Here is a 23,269-nt window from a genome sequence, read left to right on the forward strand (position 1 = left end):
GGAAGCTCAAATGAGAGTATTAGTAAGGCTGAGATCAGAGACGAGGGCTGGCGTCTCCTGGAGGCGGTTACTACAACCCCAATAACCCACCTGGTTATTACATCAGTTGAATTGTCAGCATTAGCGTTTGAGGGGAAATCAAATGCAGTGGAATACCCATATTCACACTGACTTTTGTCGTGTTATCAGTTCCTTTACTTTGGCAGAGGCAACAGTCGTCTGTTGCCAACTTTACTTTCACAAAGAAAACATTTTAAATCCTGGGCTGAAGAAAGAAACAAAAGAGGTGTAAGAAGAAACAAAAGCATGCTAACAAGTTACACTACATTGACATTTCATACTTTAACTGCCTACACATGTATGCACGCACGCACACACGCACCCACGCACACCTCAGACAGACGACCTGAATCTTCACAAACCACATTTCTGACATCCTTGGTTAAAAAGCACCACTGGCAGATAATAAAGACTACGCCTCATGCAGACGTGTGAACACAAAGCTGAACGCAGTGAGAACAGTCCGAATGTGTTGATGGCTCAAAATACAGCCTAACCCCCCACCCACCCAAAAGACACACAAACATATGCTAATGCCTCAGCTTCCCTGATTCTTTCTTGACCCAACACAACAAACATCATGAGCGTGAGTTATGTCCAATTTACACCAGCTACATTTCACACAGATGTTTTAATGTAATGGGTGTGAATGTCCAGACCGGACCCTCATCATCAACTCCACAACAGAAGAGCTGCCCTATCAACAGCCAAAACCTAGTTTGTTCGATCTACATGCAAAAATGTGGCTACTTCCTGTCAAGTATTTCTAGGCAATTAAGAGTAGTTTCCATGTATAGAGCAGTCAATCATTGGCCATTACCATTATTACCATAAGTGTGGCTAGGCAACTTTATTTCAGTCTGTTTGTAGTGATTCTTCAGACTGTCAGGACTAAGCATGTTCAGTTTGCTCACTTTGTCCTGCAGATCTTTGTGTAAAATGTTTCTGCTGTGAAGTAATGTTGGTCTTAAATGAGTTCAGGTCACGTTCAGTTGTAGATGATTGTGCAACTAGTCTAGACAAGTTGCAGACATTAATCAAACTGTTACGTTCATTTTGCGACATGTCCTATGCTCTGTTCCTTCTTAAAGGAACGTATGACGTTTGTCACTAATTTTTCATCAAATCTGTAAAACCCGAGTGATAGCCTAAGTATCATGAATCCGTTAGTCTTTCCGTGATTATGCACCTGAATCGCTTCCCTCACAGTGAAGAACTTTGAAGTTGACTCCATTACATGCAGTCCATTTGTTTACATACCAAACTGATATGTCACTTTGGACTTTTTGGAAATTTTGTATGTAAACAAACAGATGGCTTGTGATGGAGTCAACTTCGAAGTTGTTCACTGTGAGGAAGTGACTCAGGTGCGTAATCACGGAAAGACTAATGGATTCGTAATACTTAGGCTGTCACTCGGGTTTTACAGATCTGATGAAAAATTGGTGACAAATGTCATACGCTGCTTTAACCATTGAGTGTGCTATCTACATGTATGTTCAATAACTGAATGTGTGGCACTGTGATGCAGGTGTGATTACAAACCTTTAAGTTCACAGACAGGCATGAAAAGGTTAACAGTGAATCTAAACAATGTGGAAAAGACTAGTGCTGGTACTAGTTTTTCTAGAGAAGTTGCCCAACTTAACAGACTGACAGTGAAGATCTTAATTTGCTAGCTCAAGAATGAACTGGTAAACTCTGTAACCAGCATTGCTAATCCACTAGTAATCATGGTCACTAAGTGGGTTTTCTTCATCTTTACATCCAGCTTTTCAGGTTGCACTGAAACATGTTTTCTTATTTCCAAGCCTTCTACAATGTACAGATGTCAGGATCTACACACATCGCTAAGCTCACCAATTAGCTGTTTCTCTGGAGTGGATGATGACTGTTTTTTAGCTCCAGCTAACAGCTCTCACCTCGATCACCAAAAACTACATAAATACACAATTTTGATTTCATGACTGCCCTTTCTTAGCAGTCAACTTTCCCAACACATGTAGAGAACGACCATGTAGTGATAGTGCAAAGTGCAGTCATAACATTAGGGCAGTGACATGTCTTTCATTGTTTTGGCTCTGTTCCCCAAAACACTGAGTGGAAAATGTTTCAGTGATGAAAAGGTTTGTATGGGCGACAAAGGGTGTTCACATCAATACTAGATGAGCAGTGACGGTATTTTAGGAGTCTGTTTTAAAGCCCAATGGTTTGAGGGATTTGCATATAGATCTGTTCAAATATGCATCTAAGTTTTGTTTAGTTAAAGAGTTAATGTCCCATCTTACCTCGGAGCAAACAAAGGTTTTAGAAAACAGAGACTGCATATCTCCGTCTTGCATCCAGCCTTGCACATATGCAGATTTTTTATTATTATTCTTTAATCAACATCCAATTTGATAGACTAGATCACAAAACACACTCAAAACAGGTTTGTCCTGGTACATTCTGATTGCATTGTGAAGATAAAAATCCCTCTGCAACTTCAGTGGGAAAAGGTTCTTGTGTGAAACAGAAAAACAAAGTGGATGGTGAGATACAGAAGAAGTATTTAGGCGAAAAAATCAGTACAATACATTTGGCTGTGGCTTTAATGGTGGTATTTGCAGTACTTTTGGAGCTGAAAACACACGGGGTCAATGTATATGTTGTGTGTTCATGCAAGAAGAATGAGGGCACAATGGGGCAGTGTAGTACTATAGTAGTCATTCACATGCTGTCTCGTGGGGCTTGTCAACAGGACTGTATGTGAGTAATGAATCAGTGTGTGCATACGTGTGTTCACCTTTAACCACAGCAATGGGTGTGTGTGTTTGTCTATATATGTAAACTCACATGCATTTTCTCTTGAGCGACACAAACATGGCAGGCACTGCAACAGAGAACTCAGTAACAGCTATTCTTTCTGCTGATTTGTCAAATTTTAAAAATAACTGCTAAATATGACTATATACCTTTTACACTGAGGTACCACCTCAGCTGAACCATCACCATTGGCTGCCATGGCTGGTTGGGTTTAGGGCCACAATCCAGCAATCTGGCCGCAATCCGGCCGTTGTGACACTCAGATTGATTGGAATAAAATTAAAGCGTACTTTCATTTCATAGGTAAAGTCTCCCTCAAACACGGCATTTTTTCTTTTTTATTACAAGGAAGTGGGGAGGAGTCGGGTGCTGACAGGAAGAGGGTCCAAGTTGGTCGGAGAATCAGCGACGGGATTCACACAGATGGAGGAGTTGGCCAAAATAAGCAGAGGCAAGGTAGAGCTGTTTGGTTGTTTGGTGCAGGCTGATGTGTTAGCCAGTGCTTCTATCATCTGGCGTAATGCTTGATGTAATCTTGAACCTTATTTCGAAAATCCTCCTGGAAGAAGAGACAGAAAGACAAGAGGGGTGACAGTTAGACAGGCCAGGAGGAAGGTGCAGAGGCTGGAATCCTCCAGCAGGTACATTTACCAGAAAGTCACTGGTTCTGATCCAAGACAACAGACAGAAAAGCCATCCCTCTAATACATAAGACGGGCTTCCATGGGTTACCAGTGACCTGAAAAACCTACTGGACATCTTCAGAACCATTATTTTCAGAATTCAGCAACATTCTAAGCATTATACTGTGTGTTTGGTTGCTGTTGCTGCGCACTCCTCACTTCTTTCTATCCAAAATGGCCCTATCCATCACCACAGGGGCCTGGGACGTAAAATCCCATACATTCCATGTGTCCTGTTGGGTGATGTCTATCCCAGGCTGACATCATTTCACTGATTACACCAAAGCACCATTGGTCGGTCCATCATGCACTACAGGGGCTTTAGTAAAACCACCAGGGTATGAATGGAAGACTGAGAACGTGACAAAACACAAGTCAGGGGAAGTGGAAAATGAAGAGAGAAGAAAAATGGTATCTGTGTGGACTTCAGTGAATACTGGGGGTAAATGATGGGAAGAAGGTGAAAGTTTGTGTCAGATTTAAAAAAATTCTATCAAGTTGTTGCTTACTTATTGTAGTAATGAGAATTCCAGACATGAAGTCACTGTGACTGTGACCTCGGGCGACCAAAATAGCCTCACCCTTGTGAACATAAATATTTATACCAAATGTAGTAAAATGTAAAACATCTTATTATGTTGTACAAAGCTAAAGCCTCTTTCCACTTGTCATGGTTAATATTTTTTTTTTAGATTTGATATATATATTTATATTTGATTTCCATTGAGATATTGGCAAAGGAAAGAGAAAGCATCATCTGAAGACAAAACACCAAGAAGACTGGTCCATGGAATATAAAGAACACGGGCCAGGAAAGCATAGCTGTTATCTGTATATACAGTTATGGGGTCTATTAAAAAAAAGGGATAATTACATGAAAACATGACCCACCATCTAATAACACAGCGTCTGCCGGTGCCATTTAAAGATTTTAGAAGGTCACTATTCTGATATGCCATGACTTTAGTGAGAGGAGGGAGGAGAGTGTTTAACCAAAGCAAAGATGCTTTAAAAAATGTGGATTTGTCTCCATTAGGCCAAATAAAAGTTCAACAGGTTCACTAAAAACTGACACAAGAATTAAAAAAAAAAAGATTACTTCCTTGTAAATGCATCATTAACTTGTATACATGCACCTCAGTATGATGGTTATGTGGTTTTTGAAGTCTCTCATCTTTCTTTTTGAGAAACCTGAATATTGTAGCTTAAGTATTCCAGAATTATTCAGGATTCTGGTACATGCATGCATCTTATCCTGGTTTCTGAACCCGGTGCTAAGTAACACAACAGTAACACAAACAATGATGGCACCAATGAAAGTGTTTCACCTTTGGATAAATGCAGAAACTGAGTTTTGTCTTTCAGTGCTGAAATAATTAAATGTATTTGGGAGTATAGATGTTATAGATATAGGTATAGATATTGCAATATTGACCTGTTGACATCCATAGTGAAACAACCAACTTTCCCAGGTGCAACAAGTCAGATCATAGTGGAAAGCTCCAACGTTACTCTGTTCATTAGCATCAAAACCAGTCACTGAACTGTGTATCATCATTCTCTTCCTTGTCTCAAATGAAGACAGTGGTGGAATAACAGGAGAGAAAACCAAAACAGCCAAACATTGTGTGGTCACAGTGTCCGGCAGGACATACTGAAATGTTGATTAAATTAACCTGATTCGGTCTGTGTATTCCATGTAAATGTCTTCCTGAATATGATCAAAACTGGAATAAACCTTCTAACCCATATACTGGTGTGCATGTACATAGCCACATGCAGAAGCACTGTGACAAACCTGTTAACATCATTTCACCTTTTTTTACGCTGCATTTTCTTTACTTCAACATTCACAGTGTAATATAAGTGGCAAAATTGCAGATTGTACCAGTATTCCCACACCTTGAGCCCTGCAGAAAGCATGCACATCCCTTTTTAGAGCCGTGTTTGGCCTTTTTAGGTAAAAGGATGTTAAATCTGGCCCACATTCAGAAGTAGTAGGTGACAATAATACACCTTAATACATGATTTCATCTGTGATAACCCGAGCGGTCTAGGCGCGTTTCAAAAGGAGCATGAGCCCAGGATTGTAGTAAAAAAATCAATTTCCTTTATTTTCTTCAGCATGTCAAAACAACGCAACCTTCACCGACCACCTCCAACACTAAAATGACCCCTATATATACAAAGAGGCACTGTGCATGTGACTCGACCAAACCATTTTTTCCACAGGGGAAACAGAATTTACCTATCCTATCAACAACAGTTTTTTTGTAATTTTAAAAACACCACAAACTCATAAAATACACTATTTACAAAGATTAAGACAAACCAAATATACAAACACCACTATACAAACACATATATACATATTTACATTTATCCCGCCACCAGAACACCCCTCCTTCAACCACCCCATATGTGCTCCCCTCCTGGAACCTTTAAATAGCGTCCAAGCCCCCCGGGGATTCATTTGGCCGGACGCACCGGAAACGGAAGCCCACATGCAGGTAAGTTGGCGTCTACTACTCCCTTTCATATTCTAAAAAAAAGTATCAATACCTTAACTTTATAGCAATTTACTGTTGTTATACACCTTTAATGATTCACCATGCACATACTTCGTAATACACAGGCCCCTACGCACGCCCGGCAAAAGAGGACCGCCGCACACACGGCTCACCCTCCCTCGCTGGACCTGCTCCACCTCCGAATCACCCTCCAAACAATACAATAACCAATAAAACATATTTAACCCGAATGTGCGTCTATTTCTTCATGCTTGCTTACATAAGTTATACAATACACTAATATCATTAACATCCAACGTAACGGTGACCGGATGCAACGACGCCCCACCGTTACAATCGGATATAAAATGGAAACAAGACTCAGAATCACCTTTTTAATTTGGTCTTGTCTTGGTCTCAGACAAAGAGGACTTTAATTTTCCTTTGTTTTATGGCAATGGCTACTGCCACAGTACTGTGGCACAAAATATCAGCTTGTCTATTGCCAAAGAGTCAATCAAATGTTAGCGTTTGTACTAGAGCCAATCATGGATACTGTTACACGAACTCATTAGCCTTTTGTTGCCACAGTACTGTGGTGATATGTGGTGTATAAATCAGTGCATTCTTTGTGCATTTTGCTACCACTGTACTGTGGCAATTGATGGAAGAAATGACAAATTAGCGATAGTATAGAATAGGAATTATTGTTGTAAATGCTCTCTATATGTTGTTGTTTTATGGTGTTCTTTGCTTTGTGCAGTCAGTGATATTGCAGCTGGAGAAGGTGGGCGGAACTGTATGTTAGATGCAGCAGTGTGCTGTGCGGCTTCTTAGTTCTGTCAGTCCTATGTCAGTTGTGTATCGAGTGCTGTGGTCCAAATTTTGCACTCTGAACATTGTCCCAGTGGCTGATTTAAAGCAATGTCTGATTTTATCTGCCTGCACCCTCGGCACTGCGCCCCCCCATTTGAAAATCTGCAGGGGGGGGTGCTACTTTGACCGGGAACTGAACCGGAGTCTTCAGCATTGCAGTTAGAACCATTATTGACTGAGCTAAATCTCCACTGTCTTTAAGCTTGACCTATTTGCCATTCTGATTGCCTTGGTACTTTTCAGGATGTGACAAGTTACCAGTCTAGACATGATATAACGAGGGCACTGATTGGCTGTGATAATAGACAAATTGATATTTCATGCCACAGTACTTTGTCAGTAGCCACTTCATTATCGTGTTTTATTTCAAGACTGGTGGAGACCAAAGTGTAGCAATAGCATCACTACAATTTGAAGAAGACTCATTAGTAGGGACAGAGCTGAAAGGTGAGGCCCTCTCTCTCACAGAGTAAGAGGCCTTGCCTTGAAGCAGGGCCCTATTGTTTTCGTTCGTTTTCATATTATTATTCTGTGATGTTTTAAACTGGATTTTGACCCCTTAACATGCTCAAAAAGTCACCAAAGTCGCCAAAGTCTGGCGAAAAATTTCATAAAATGCAAAAATTAACCCCGTAAATGCCAAAATGTGCTCTCTAGCGCCACCTATGTGAAAACAAACCATAACGGCTCTAGTGGCCAGTAGGAATGTCGTAGAGACATGAAACCAATGGCAAAATGTTTGTTGTATGAACCGCTACAAATGACACACTGACACTCATGACCTAATTCCAGCAAGAAGTTTGCAATATGCCTTTCAAAATAAAATTTCTAAAACAAACTCGTATGACACCGTTTGTCATATTGGCTTCTAAATAGCACCAAAAGATAGAGCAAACCCTTCTCAAAAAAGTGATCTCATAACTTAGTCTTAACTTCCTTAGTTTTTTTTTTTTTTTTTTTTTTTAATAAGCCCGGAAAAATGTGAAGTCTGGAACTCATTTTTGACCTCATACTTTTTCCCCACATGTTATATATTTATCCGTTAACAAGACTCACCATGACCCTCACATGCAAAAATTTTTGAGATAGGATGTATGGTTATGGATTTATTAAATTTTGTTTATTTTCATACTTTTTCGACTTTAAACTGCCATTTGACCCCCTCATCATGCTCAAAAACTCACCAGATTTGGTATACATGTCATGGCTGGTAAACAGATTGATACAATATCAACCAAAATGGACTCTGTGGTGCCACCTATGTACTAAAAGCACACAAAAACTGCCCTAGCGGCCAGTAGGAATGTCACAGTCACATGAAACAAACGCCAAAATGTTGGTCTCATTGAGCCCGACAAATCATACACTGACACCTATGAGCTAAATCCAACAGGAAGTTGATAATCTGCCTTTCAAAGTGACTCCACGTTCCTGCGATTACTGCTTATTCAATTCAGACTTTTTTTACACTTATACATCATTGCATTCACACAAGTCTGCAGAATCCACAAGTGAAAGAATTTTTGAGACAGGACCTACGGTTATGGAATAATCGCGATTTGTTTGAAGAGTACTTTTACTTTCGATTTTAACATTAACAGATTCACCTCTCTGTTAAAAGGCCTAATAATCAGCCCTTGACTGTCTGGCTGGATAGTGTGATTGTTAGAAAACAGCGCTGTCACATTGAGGACTGGGATTCGATTCCCAGGTGGATCTTACTTTTTCCCCTTTATATTCATAATCAGATGTTTGCTGGTTTTCATTGTGGGTATGTGACAATTTGGACACAGAGGAAAGAGTACACACAGTGCAGTTTTTTCCAAAAATAAAAGCCCTATTAAAAATAATAAAAAATGAGTATTAAATAACTTCTTTTCATTTTTATGACCAAATGATCGACTGTTTGAACAATTTTATTCATTAAAAATTATTCTTTCTGAGGTGCAGCTGAGCAGCGACCTGTGAGGATGTGTTCTTGTGAGCTCTGCTTAGATTGAACATTTAATTTAATATTCATCCTTTCCTTCTTGTCTTTCCCGGTGCAAATGTGTATGTAAAGCACCAAGCTCCTCAAATTAGTTGTGTTTTTTCATTCAAAGCTGTCGAAAATGCCTAAATCCCAAAAACTGAAGCAAGGGCCAGAAGCCTCAGACTCGCCTGATGTGGATCTGGCCGCGGAAGCGGGGTCAGGTTCGGATCTTGACGCAATCACGGCTGCTATAAAGCAATCAGAGCAGAGGATCGACTCATCTGTGATGGCGGCTGCAGACAAACTGCACAAGAAAATAGACAACTTGGCCAGTAATTTAAGGACAGATATCCTGAATGTGCGCACAGAGCTCACGATGGTAATTGAAGTGCAGAAAGAAAACACCACATTCTCAACCCGCATTGGTGATCTCGAGGAAGAAGCTAATGGCCACGCTAACTGGGTTGTAGCACTTGAAGCTAAAGTTAATATGCTATCTACACAAGTCATCCGGTTGGCAGATAAGACAGATGATTTGGAATCCTGGCAACTGCAGTCTAGTTGGAGTGGAGGAGGGATTTGGGAATATACGACCGGAGAGAGCTGTGGCTGAATTGTTGAAGGAAGCGCTGGCACTTGACTACACGCCGACCCTGGACTAGGCGCACAGGAGCCTGCAGCCGCGACCAAAGGATGGAGATGCCCCCAGGCCAATAATCGTTAAATTTCACTACTTTCAGGAGAAAGTGGATGTTCTCCGGAAGGCCATGGGTGTGAGCCCCATTACCTACAAAGGCAAGCGCTTCTACATCTACCCTGATTATTCAGCCGCCGTCAGAAAAAAGAGAGCAGCCTTCACCAAGGTAAGAGGAATGCTTCACCGGTGTACGGGCGTGAAATACGGGCTCCTGTATCCAGCCATACTGAAGATCACGGCCCCAGCTGGCGAGCAGGTATCGTTCGAAGACCCGATTAAGGCAAAGCACAACATCGAGACTAATCTGCACCCATGGGAGATGGAGGGAGAGTGACAGTTAATTCACGGGACCATAACAGGTATCACACACTGCGTGTTAACATTGCAATTGTCTGCACATGCGGACTTACATACTGACTGGTAAACATCACCACACTGCAGTTGGATATATTTTATGTTTGGACTATGGACAAGGCTAAGTGACATTTTTCAGCCATCTGAAGTTCCATGATGAACAATTATGTATAATTTACTACAATATGTGAAGGCTTTAAGTAGACACCACGTGGCCTTCATCTTATTTAAATATGTTAATAATATTTGTTTTTCTTTTTCTCTGCCACGTTATTGTGTTTAATCCTCAGTCCCAGCACTATAACCCCAGCAGTACTTTTGTCTTTACCTTTTAATGCTTTTTTTGTCTTTGTTTTGTTTAATTCCCTTACCACCACCATTAATTCTATTTGATTTTACTTTTTTTTTTTCTTGTGGATATATCTTTCAGCTGTACGTGTTATCAGCATGTGACCAAATAAGTTCCAGCATACATGCAGCAATAATAGTATGGAGAGGAAAGTCCTTTTATACTATGTTCTGCCTTTGCAAAGTTCATGTTAGAGTTCAAGTTAGTGTAGACGTGTTATATACTTAGAAGAGAGAGGAGAGTTTTTAGGGCATCCTCAGGTTTACGGAAGACCAGCCCAGGAGTCCAGGATGGTAAGGGGTTTATCTATGTCCACCTGTCTGTCTTTGTCAGTTTCCTTTTGGTTTTATTTGTGGTTTATGGTTCGATTCAAACATGCACTGAAGTAATCAGATATAGCCAACATGTAAGACCTGTTCTTCACAAACTGTTTCACTATGATTGTGGATAATGTAAATAATCAACGAGGAGCAATTTCGTTCATAAGCTGGAATGTCAAAGGGCTGAATAATTTGGTTAAACGAAGTAAAATATTTAGTCATTTGAAATGATTAAAACCTGATGTAATATTACTACAGGAGACACATTTAAATATTAATTCTCAAAAAAGGCTAAGTTGCAAGTGGATTGGACAAATATATCATTCACGTTTCAACTTTAAAGGCAGGGGAACAGCAATTCTAATTAGGAAGGAGATTCCATTTGAACATTCTGAGGTAATATCAGATACTAATGGCAGATACGTTATTGTAGTGGGCAAACTATTTAATACACCATTAATATTGGCTAATATCTATGGACCGAATTGGGAGAATGCACAATTCTTTCTTAATTTTTTTTCAACTCTTCCGGACATTAATTCCTATAAACTAATTCTAGGTGGAGACTTTAACTGCGTCCTTCATGCCCAGCTAGACAGGTCAGGTGTAAGGTCAAACAACACTCTATCGTCAGCTGCAGTGGCTATTAATTCCCTCCTTCACTCTTATGGCTTATCGGACCCCTGGCGTATAAAAAATCCAACTACGAAGCAATTCTCCTTCTTCTCCCCCGTTCATCATTGTTACTCAAGGATTAATTATTTCATTGTCGATAACCAACTAATTCCTCTAATTTCCAACAGTAAATATCACAGTATAGTATTATCAGATCATAGCCCAGTGCAGATGGATCTCATTTTTCCAGACAATGTAGCGCCCCAACGCACTTGGCGGCTAGACCCTCAGTTACTGTTATGTAAAAATTTTAGAACATTTCTCAATAATCAGATTGACCTCTTTTTGGAAATTAATGACACTCAGCATGTATCAAGGGGAGTTCTGTGGGAGTCTATGAAAGCCTTCATTAGGGCCCAAATTATCTCTTATATAGGGACAAGGAGCATTCCAAACAACTTAAAGAGCTTGCTGAAAAAATTGCAGATACTGACAGGTACTATGCTCTTTCGCCTACACCAGATCTTTTTAAAGAGAAAGTACTGTTGCAAAGTGAATTTAATACACTTATGACATGGAAAGTCGAAAAAAATATTTTTAAATCCAGACACGCACATTATGAACATGGAGGTAAAGCGGGGAAGCTCCTTGCACTTCAGCTTAAACAAGTCAGCTGAACAAATGATCCCAGGAATTGATACAGGTGCTGATTCAATATCTCACAATCCCCGAGTCATTAATGACCAATTCAAACAATTTTATTCCACTCTATATAAGTCGGAGGTAGATGGTAACACACCTGAGATTTTTTCATTTCTTGATTCACTGGATATCCCAAGGCTCTCTCCAGATGCTCAGTCATCTTTAGAGCAACTACTGTCAATTGAGGAAATAGCAAATGCCTTCAGGTCATCTCAAACAGGAAGGGCGCCAGGTCCAAATGGATTACCCATAGCCCTTTCTCACAGACACCCACATGCACACTTAATAGAGTTTTTCAAAATAAAAACCCTAAATGTGGTTAATCATGACTTTTATGCTCAATTACTCATTCAGTTTCAATTCATTATTCAAACTGATTCTGTCTCTCTCTCACACACACACAAAGTAGGGTTTTTCAAAATAAAAGCCTCATTAAAAGGTGATGGTGGTTTCAGCAAAGGGCCGCTGGTTTTCTGTAGGGATGTAAGGAGGACGGGCACAAAAGCGTGGGAGCTGATATGGGGACGGAGAGGTGTGAGTGGAGCTGAGGTGTCGACGGCCACAGGAGGTGGAATACATGGTGTGATGTCCCGCCCAATAATGCTTGCAGCTTTAATTATTATTGTTTTTGTTTTTTTCGTTTAAAATGTTTTGCCAAGTCTTGATTTGGCTACAGACTGGAGACTTCAGAGAAAAATACATATTTAGATCTACCACCTTTAGAAGAAGAATCACTGTCACTCTTGTTCTACACACACTCAGTTCATGACTTGTATCTGTTTAGATGGTCTTGACAACATGACCAATCCTTCTGTCATGAAAAATAATTATGACTATAATATTCCATATCTGCAGTTAGAACACCCTAAATCTGAATAGACCTAAGACCTTTAAGACACATTTCTGCAGCACTCTGTTGTCCAAAAGCTGTTTCTTCTGCAGAATACAATGGTGTCACATTGATGTTAACCAAAAAATTGTAATCAGTCCAACCTTAACTCAAAATGCACAGTGGTGTAAAATTTGAGGAAGTTCCCTAAAGGCGTCCCAGCTATACTGCATACTGGATAATGAGAAGGAATACCTGAAAACATCGTGCCTCCTCTGACCATGGCTGGAGGCAGAAAACCTGGATGAAACTACAAATTAATTGTGTTCATTACTGTGAACTCTCAGCAAAACTTTACGTACTTTTTTGGGCTCCATTTCACACATGAAGGTAATTAACTTCCCTTTCCCCAGCATTCAGCACCAGTACATATACAACCATCAGAGGCAAAGGGATGCAAATCAAACCCTGTGGGACAAAGTGCTGGCTTTCAAATCAGCTCAAAGTTTTAAACTAACCAAGAGGAAGCTCCGGGACATACAAAGTAAACAGACCGTAAAAAGAGGAAATGAGAGGAGAGGTGTGAATAGGGGAGGACTTGGAGAAGACATGGAATAGAGTCCAGAGGGATACCGAAAGAAAACCTACAGACTGAACTGTTTCCACACTTGGGTTACCGCGCACACGTGTCCGTGAAAGTACTGGTGGGCTCAAACTCACAACACTAAAGCAGTGGTCACCAACTGTTTAAAGTCCAAGATCTCTGACCTCAAGAACCTGAAAGAGCTGAAAGAGATCTACCTCCTGAAGACCTAAGAAAAACAAAAGAGAGCCCAGATTGTACACCCCACATGAAGGCTTTTATTTAGGCTTAAACACATCAAATAGACACTGACTGTCAATGAAAGACCAACAAGGCAGACAAAGTCTTCAATTTGTCCTGAGATTGAATTAATGCAGGAAAATTTAGGATAGACCACCAGATCACTTCTCAAAGGGTCCAAATAAAAGGACTGAGATTGGAGTGACAATTGGCAGACATTTATTGACACCATATTTTTAGAGAGTTCAGTGTAAAGGCCCATTTATGTTCACTGTACGTACGTAAATAGGTACATCTGCTTCAAATGGTGTAAATGTTACTGCCTTAATACTTCCACACATCCATTGGATTGGAATGAATGTTTAGCGATTAATCCACCACAGGGTGCCACTCTGAATTAACATACTGACCATATACCACAAAGAAGAGTAGAGATTTTTGAGAGAGGAAAAAGAAAGTCAATAATAATAAACATGGCAATGGCACAGGTTTTAACTAATGTTGATATTGTGAATGTTAGTTGTAAATATGTCAGTAGTTTTTCAACAACTCACAGTCGCTCTTTGAAAAGTTCAGTCATTTCTGGAAATTATTCTCATCAAATCTCAACACTGCCCCCCATGGTTCCAGGTGGTACTGCTCTGTTTGCGTTAAACTTGCAGAGGATGAACAGAAATACAAATGAAATGAGCTCTGAGGATGGACATAATGCTTCGTCCATATACGTATGAGTATTTAACATTGAGAATAAATGGGCCTTAAATCTCAGGTAACCAGGTCTCAGCCACAAACAGTGGCTGTCAGTGTAGGACTGCACAATTATTTGATTTTAAATCGAAATTGGATTTTTTTAATTAGGACAACTTTTAAAAAAGGGAAATCATCAAATCGATTTAATCTGTCTCCTGTCTCTAAGCCACGTGCCTCCAGGCTACTGTAGGCTCCTCCTCCTAACTGTGAGAGCGGTCTTTCACAAAAATCTGTGTAATGACCACAGACCTTAAATCTGTGATGGGCCTGCAGTAGTGATACCAATGTAAGCCATGGTCCACGCACAGATCCTCCAATTCAAATATAACTGCATGGGGATCACTCATCTTACGTTGTCCATGCTTCAATCCAGGTCCAGGTCGTGGGGGCAGCAGCCTCAGCAGAGTAGCCCAGACAGCCCTCTCCCCAGCCACATCCACCAGCTCCGGGGAAATCCCAAAGCGTTCCCAGGCCAGCCTAGAGATATAATCCCTCCAGTGCGTCCTGGGTCAGTCTCCTCCACACACTGATCCCACAATTTCAATATAACCGCCTGGGGATTACTCATATTACGTGGTCCCCGCATGCAATGCATGCACACACGATTGATGCCTGTCACGGACTTACATTGGTATAACTTCTGTGGGCCCATCACAAAATTTTCAGGGATTCCATGATGCCATCACAGATTTCAGCTAAGGAGCAGTGCTTTGCACTATGGGCTGCTCATGAAAATGACATGCTGACTTCTGATGTCTTTTGTAATTTTACCCAAAAATTGAAATCAAAATCAAAAATTGAGTTGTTAGAGGAAAAAAAATCAGGATTTTATTTTTGGCCAAAATTGTGCAGCCCTATGTCCGAGGTATTACAACTGTATGTTACATCTACATTGAAGTCATTTTCGAGTTCCTTGCCATTTTAGCTAGAAAAAGCATGGAAACAGTTCAAGGGAAATGGTGCTTGAGAGACTAAGCCTTTATCAGGCATTGTACATTTCCATGTTTATTTGCCTGCCAATATTGGAGGGAAAGTGATAAAGATCTACCAGTTATTCACAACCAATGGGTTGTTACCCTGGAACTAAACGGGTTCTTTCAAATTAGTAACTCTAGTGTTGTCTCTGTGTTTTTGACAGATATCAAAGTTCTTGGTTTCATACTGAATCATATGACTGGTTGAGCAAGTGAATATGGCTTTCATTATATAAATCAGAAAACATGCATCAAGTATTTTAAAAAGTTCAATTTGTCCCATACCTTTGCATCATAAACTAAGCCCAGTTGAAATTTTGTTCCAGCTTTTGAGATATTCTGTCAAGTCATTCTGGAGATGTGAGTTTTGTTTTAAACACACAAAAAAGGAAACTGTTATGAATCGACTGAGTATTGGTGAAAATCTTGATTTTTGGACTGAGCCACAAGTGACTGTATCTGAAGATAGGATGAGAGATGACGGATGATCCCATGCCAAAATGTTCCAATCATTTTGGCACTTGATACACAGAGAAGAAAAAACAAACAGCTCTCCAAACAAACAAACAGAGCCAGTTTCCTCTTATGTCAGTAGTATGAAAAGGAGAGTGCATTTGGTAATAGTAGTGAACTGGAATCATGGGTGTTCCTGTGAAGAAAAGGGAGAATTAAGCGAAATATTACCCTCAACACCAATTAGGACTCTCTCTCTTACTCCAGTGTACTTTAATGGTGTGGATGCCTGTGGCCCATAATTATGAAACTCGCTCAAAACAGATCAGTCTAGATGTTGTCCCACACTACTGTTTAGACTTTAAATGTGAGATTTCTAGATCCTCCAGTTGCTCGGCTTTAGAGAGACAGACTCCGGATCACCCCCTGGGATAAATGTTCACAGACATCAAATCTCTAGCTGAAGTGACCCAGAAATTCCATTCTCTAGTGCAGAGGTAGAGCACAGTTTAGTACGGTGGCAGAGAAAGACTAATTCTCAGGCAAGGTTTACTCTGGGACCTAAGATGTCATTTCTGATTTCAAAGGGATGTTAACAGAGACATAGATCAATTAGACAGACCTACAACCAGTCAGAGCAATGACACAAGGGATGTTAATCAAGCTGGTAGATTTAACTCACAGAAATATAGGAACACATGCCCGTTTTTCAAATAAGGCTTTAAGTGCAGCTGTTCAGTCTTCTTTTATGGATAAATACTAGGGATGCAACAGTACTTGGGAAAACCGTTGGGTACGTCCTGCATCAGACAATCTGCCCTTATATATCGCCATTTTTTGGTTTTGCAATTGATTTTGCGTTGGTTCCTTATATACTGCTTTACAGGCAACTGAGTGTGTGTGTGTGTGCCTGTCCAGGCAGGCGAACCCCCACTAGTTAATGTCCAATCACTGTTGTGCCTCAACAAAAGAGATTGAGGGAGTTTGGCTTTAGAACTCACGAAGGTTTAAATCGTTCCACTGTCTCATCTGTGCAGTAACTACACACTGTAGATACGGCCGCAGCTTGTACCTCTCTCTCTCTCTTTAAACATACATGTAAGCGTGCAATGTGGGGAAGCCCTTGGTGAGAGACCACAGATAGAGAAGGGGCTTTAGACTCAACACACATCCGAGTCCTGCACAGGTCCACTTTTCCAAACCCACACCCACTTCTTTTTTCATGTCCACTCCGTACCCACGTACACTAGACCTACAACCCAACCTGACGTATGATTAAACACATTGTTTACACAGTAACTCACTTTGAAGTGCCTGTGGGTACCCAACCCGGTGCAGGACTCTGACACACATACAACACTGTGACACAATTTGTTCCTACTGTGAAATGTAGTTTTTGCTGACAAGCAAAATAAAAATATAATTTTGGGAGAAAAAACACTGTTCTCTTTACGCACAAAACACGTACAGAATCCGAACCAAAACCGTGGCCCAAAAACCGCTGGAGTGTACCATGTACCTGTACCGTTGCACCCCTAATAAATACAATACCTGAACCAGACAGGAGGATTTGCTCATGTTTCATTTATTTTTTCTTTTTTAGCAATCAGAAAATGCAACAGCACGAGTTTAAGTGATGGTCGTGACCTCATTAAATGCAAAACAATCATGGGGATATATTTTGGCCATTTAAAAATCATAACTCATCTGCATATGATGAATATAGCCAATGACAAACTGTTTTACTGCTGACTTCAGCCTGTTCTCCTGAAGTGAATAAAGATTACAGAGTGGGTAGCATTAATAATAATAATGGATCAGATTTCTATAGCGCTTTTCAAGGCACCGAAAGTGCTTTATATTATTGATCCATTATTCTTTCACTCTAATATTCACACTCTGGTGATGGTAAACTATGTTTGTAGCCCCTGGGGCAGGCTGATGGAAGCATGGCTATCAATTCGCACTAAACGGCTCCTCCGACCACCACTGAACATTCATGCGAGTTCATAGACCAGTGTGAGTGACACTGGAGGCAAGCTGGATGAAGTGTCTTGCCCAAGGTCACAATGGCATATGACTAGGACAGAGCGGGATTCGAACAGCCAAATCTTCGGTTATTGGATGACCCGCTCTAACTCCTGAACCATGGCCGCCCTGAGTTTATGTTGTTACAGAAAACTGCATCCAGGTCCAGCTCCATCCATCCTACTATGAAAGGATCTTCAATACAAACCTAAGTCAACAAAAGCATCAACACCATATAAAACCACAATGGACGTGCCCCATTGGGAGATGTATGGTAGTGATTGTTGGAGAACTTTATGAATGGAAGACCAAAGATGTCAAATTTGTTTAATTTCATAGACTGTCTTAAGCTTTTTGATAGTCTGTATTATGTTTAATGCCTGAATCTCTCTCATTGTCAAACGTTTCTTCCTTCTTTATTTCAATGAGACTCTACAAGGCCAATGTTCAGTGTTCATAGACAGAAAGCAGATCAGAGTACAAGCTGGATCAGAACTATTGATTACTGACTGAAAAGACGTACCAGAGAAAAGAAGAGGGTGAGTTTGAGAGACAAACAGGGAAGGAAATGGGTTTTCTTAAACTGAATAGTAACAAATTGCCAATCAGGAAAACACATAAACAGATGTAGATGTAGATTACAGCTCTGCTTTTAATACTATTCTACCCAGCAGGCTGTTCTTCAAAATGCACAACCTGGGCATACGCCACAACATCTGCCTGTGGGTCAAAGACTTTTTGACAAACAGACCACAGTCAGTCAGGATGGGCACTCATCAGTCCTCCACTCTGACGATGAGCACAGGGGCCCCACAAGGTTGTGTGCTAAGCCCCTTCCTTTACTCCCTGTACACACATGACTGCACCCCATCACACAACACCAATGCCATCATTAAGTTTGCAGATGACACAACAGTGGTGGGGTTGATCAGTAACAACGATGAGTCTGCCTACAGGGGGGATGTACAAGGGCTGACAATGTGGTGTAAAGAACATAATCTCACACTCAATATCAATAAAACCAAAGAACTTGTAATTGACCTTAGGAAGAAAAAGGATGTACACAAGCCAGTGGGCATAGATGGTGAAGATGTGGAGAGGGTGGCAAGTGTCAAATTCCTGGGCACCCACATCACAGAGGACCTCCAATGGACTGTTAACACCAACATGCTGGTAAAAAAGGCACAGAAGAGGCTATACTTCCTAAGAACGCTCAGGAAGATTAGCCTCTCCCAACATCTAGTTGTGTCTTACTACCGCTGCACAGTTGAGAGCGTCCTGTCCTACGGGATCCTGAAATGGTATGGGAGTAGCTCTGCAGCAGACAAGAAGGCTCTGCAGAGGATCATAAAAGCTGCACAGAACATCACTAACTCCCAACTCCCTGCCCTGAGTGACATCTTCTCTTCTCGCTGTATGCAGAAGTCCTGCAACATCCTCAAAGACCCCTTCCACCCTGCCCACCACCTCTTTGAACTCTTGCCATCTGGAAAGAGATACAGATCTATAAAAACATGCACCACACGATTCCGGAGCAGTTTCTACCCCACAGCCATAACTACACTGAACAATGAACTCAACCACTTAAGTACAGACAATTTTTTAATTGCACTATTTTGTACATTGTACTGTATACACTGGCACTGACGGGATGTGTGTGTGACATATTGCTGTGTGATAAAGAAGGAGGTGGATGTGTGAGGAAATGAATGTATGGATGTTGATATGTGAGTGATGCATATTTTATTTTTATATTTTGTTTTTATTATATATTTATATTTTATAGTTATTAATACTATTTATTACTATTGCTATTTTATGAGTCCGTATCCTGATAGTGCACCTGAATTTCATTGTACATTCTGTATAATGACAATAAAGTATATTATCTTATAAGGTTTTAGCATTAACAGACACAACTCTGCCATTCAATGTACTTTCTTGCATACAGCATTTAGACATCTGTGTTTTTAGTGTATCTAACCTTACAATATTCATTTCAGTGACATGCTTAAGGGTTACTGTTACATATAAACCATGTTTAAACCAGTGGCATGCAGTGAGGTTCATAGCTGGTGAGGCACTGACTCTTTCAGAGTCAGCTCTACAGAGATATGAACCCAAAAGAGTATTGTTACAGCTGGCTCGTGAGCTGAACATAATGATGGACACAGGACCACAATTAACTGGCAAAATAAGGTTCATTGAAACAATAGAAAACTGAATCAAACCAAAGCAAAGATCAAACGTCTCGTTACAAGCACCTAAGTGTGCTGGTGAAGGTGGTGGTTTGTAAACTGGAACTGAGAGAGTGACTGAATGAAACAAAGGGCCTGGTTATATAATCCCTGCCCTCAAGGTGGCACAGGTGGACTACCAGGAACCCAACAGAAAGCTTTCAATATAAAGCTGGATGTAACAGTATCTAATTCACCATTTGATTGGCAACAGTTAACAGGCTATGTTTCATACATCATTTCAGCATTCTTTACATAAGTATGTAGCATTCTTTACACATACGTATGTATGTATAAAGAATGCCAATATATTTCATTTAAGGTCAAAATGTAATTTTCAAATTATGTTGGATATGTAATCTTCCATTTTGAGATTAAGGCGGGGTGAGAAGAAAAAATAAACACATCGCTGCACTTGACTTGCAGCTTGCACAGTAGCAAGAACCTGTGGGCTCACGAGCACCTTCTGGCATGAGGCAGGAGTACTGGCTGCTTCACTGAGTGCCTTTTTTATGGAGTTTTATGATTGATCTGCTTGACTGAACAAGTTACACATACATTTTTTACGTTAGCCAGACTATGGAAAGTCAGGGCATATAATCAAAGTGTTTGAAACCATTGTATTGGCAATATACAGAGAGACAGCAACATACTCTAATTGTATGGGATGTCAGCATAGTTTGTGAAGGTTTACACAATCCAAGGGAAGTTAGAGTTCGCTGCTGCCGCACCCCATGTCTCTTCCCTATATTTGAAAATAAATTCTGCAATTTTGAATAGAAAAATGATCAAAACTATTGGAATCACACAGAAAGTAAGTTCATTGTACATATGAGCGGAAAAACATCAACATTTATTTTATTTTTATCATTATTTTTTTTCTCTTCATGATGACAGGTGAGGCTCTGGCTCCTCTCCCTCTCCTGAGCACGTCATTGGTATGAACTGATGGACAATAGATTAGTTTGTATAGTTAAACAGAACAAACAAGAAACTAGAACACTGTCCCTTTTATTATTAAGTGTAAATATGTGGAATTGCCTTCACACTTCCTGTTCTAAGTTATAAATCAGCATGTCTTTGCAAAGTATGAAGCAAGACTATTACTAATTTCCTACATTTAGTTTTATCTTTGTATATTGACCAGATAACAATGATGGTCAAAGTGGAGCTGGATGGGGTGATATAGAGTATGATACGATATTATGATCTGTGGTGCATGGTACACTTCCCTCCATTAATGTTGAATTCTTAATTATAATGGTGTGGCTCCAAAACTGGTGGGAACACAGAATGGTTTGTTCCATTGCAGATTCCAATTTCTAAGTCGGTCTGGGTTTAATCTCTCAAGGAATTATGTCTTTCAAGTCTCAACTTTACCTTCATCCTGATTCAAAGTTGAAATCAGTTTAGTCTTTATGGACAAAATATGACAAACACTTTCCCCTTTCAAATGAAGTCTGACAAATACATTCTGGTCTCACACTACTCCTCTTATAACCCTTATTTTAATCCTAACCTTCAGCAAAACATTGTGGAAGATGATGCAGGTTAATGTTGTTCTCCTTCTGTTGTCAGGGTAACCAAGTCTTTGCTATTCGTGAATTTAAAAAATCTTCATTCACCAGAGACATACATTTTTGCAGTTATAATGATGATGTTCCCGGGGTGAAGCTGTTGTGCTTTTTCCAATGTATTCCCATCCTCACTAACTTCGTTTATAGTACAAGTATTTGTATATACACACACACACTCACAAAACCCACTTTCAACTAACAACGGCACAGTGGGAACAGTCACAGACCATCCATACACACTTTGAATTGCCCATGAGGACGCTGCATTCCAGCCACTCAAAGCAACAAATGTATTCTGAGAAAACAGTCACAGGAGGGGTTCCACTTCAAACCCCAGCGCTCACAAACGTCCACATCCACCATCAGGCTTGGGCTGACACACTCACACTCCCACGACTACACCCACCGGTCGCTCAAGTTGATTACAACAGGCTGTGAAGCAGTAGGAGTGGGTCACGGCTGGATGGCTTTATGTTTTAACTTGTGACAGGAGCAAACACAATAGCACAGTGAAGCAGCAATTAAACTCCTGCACAACTGTGTTGTTCTGCAAAACGTTAACATGCCTGTTCAAAGCTTTCAGAGTCAAAATAAGGCCTGAGAAAATGTTAATTCGGATATATGGTTTGTATGTTACGGCAATTTCGGTGCAGCTCATTCAGGCATCCACTATATTGTCAAAGGGTTGCAGATATAATGCACCCTATAAGTATGTATCTATGGATATATCACACACTCATGCATATTTGTGATTTTTTTAAGTACTCAGGTAATGAATAGGGCCTCTACTATGGGAATGTCATGCAGATGGTTGTGGTTCCTGCCAGGTACGTTTTTATTTTTTAGCAATCCCATCTTTCAGTCTATTCCATCAAATCCAAGACCTTCTCCTTGATAGACCTTTTGGTCTCATGCTTTACCATCCAACAGAACGCAGCAGAAATAAGCTTTTTCATCTTAATTTCTCTTGTCACAAAGTCAGTGAGCTTTTTCAAAATTGGTTTTTAGATTAATAAGAGAAAAAAAGTGTGGAGTGAACCCATGACTAAGAGGATTTAAGGTTGTGCTCACATAACCCAGCCATGAATCTCCAACATTTCACTTTTTTTTTTTTTTTTTAAAGGTGTGCCCAAATGAACCAAAGGTTGTTGGGAACATCAAACTACGACTCACTAGCTAAACTGGGCCATGTTAAGAGGAATGGTCAGCATGGATAGCGTATTTCCAACTTGGAATCTTAGTAGTAGTACTTCCTAACTACACTGCAGTGTAGTTTGTTTATAGATTACTATAAGGATGTAGCCCAGTGGTTTAACTGAATGTCTGTGCACTTTTGGAAACAAATTTGATATTTGGCACAGTTATACATATGACCATTGCGAATCATTCTGGATAAGGAAACACCTCGACAGCTCCCCATGGTGGCAGGTGGCACCACCTACATATACAAAATTGCCTCTAGTGGCCAGTAGGAATGTCAAACAGTCATGAAAGAAACGCGAAAATATTGGTCTCATCGAGCCCGACAAATCATACACTCACATCCATGAGCTAAATCCAACAGGAAGTTGGCAATCTGCCTCTGAATGTATTCTAACATCAAAGAATTAACAAGACAAGACTCTTTCCACCATCACTGCTTATTCAGTTCAAAC

The 23,269-nt window shown here is 40.3% G+C and overlaps 1 protein-coding gene across 2 annotated transcripts in view; it reads right to left on the minus strand.

Moving 5' to 3' along the window:
• Positions 1-1,962: 1,962 nt before the first annotated feature.
• The window catches only part of ube2f (ubiquitin-conjugating enzyme E2F (putative)), a 94,715-nt gene continuing 73,408 nt past the window's right edge, over positions 1,963-23,269 (minus strand). For both annotated transcript variants that reach the window (XM_030125095.1, XM_030125096.1), the window contains exon 10: positions 1,963-3,424. In XM_030125095.1, coding sequence (XP_029980955.1) covers positions 3,374-3,424 — 51 coding nt within the window. In that variant the 3' untranslated portion in view covers positions 1,963-3,373. The remainder of the gene's footprint in view (positions 3,425-23,269) is intronic.

Source organism: Sphaeramia orbicularis, chromosome 21 (assembly GCF_902148855.1).
Source record: "Sphaeramia orbicularis chromosome 21, fSphaOr1.1, whole genome shotgun sequence".
Taxonomy (NCBI): domain Eukaryota; kingdom Metazoa; phylum Chordata; class Actinopteri; order Kurtiformes; family Apogonidae; genus Sphaeramia; species Sphaeramia orbicularis.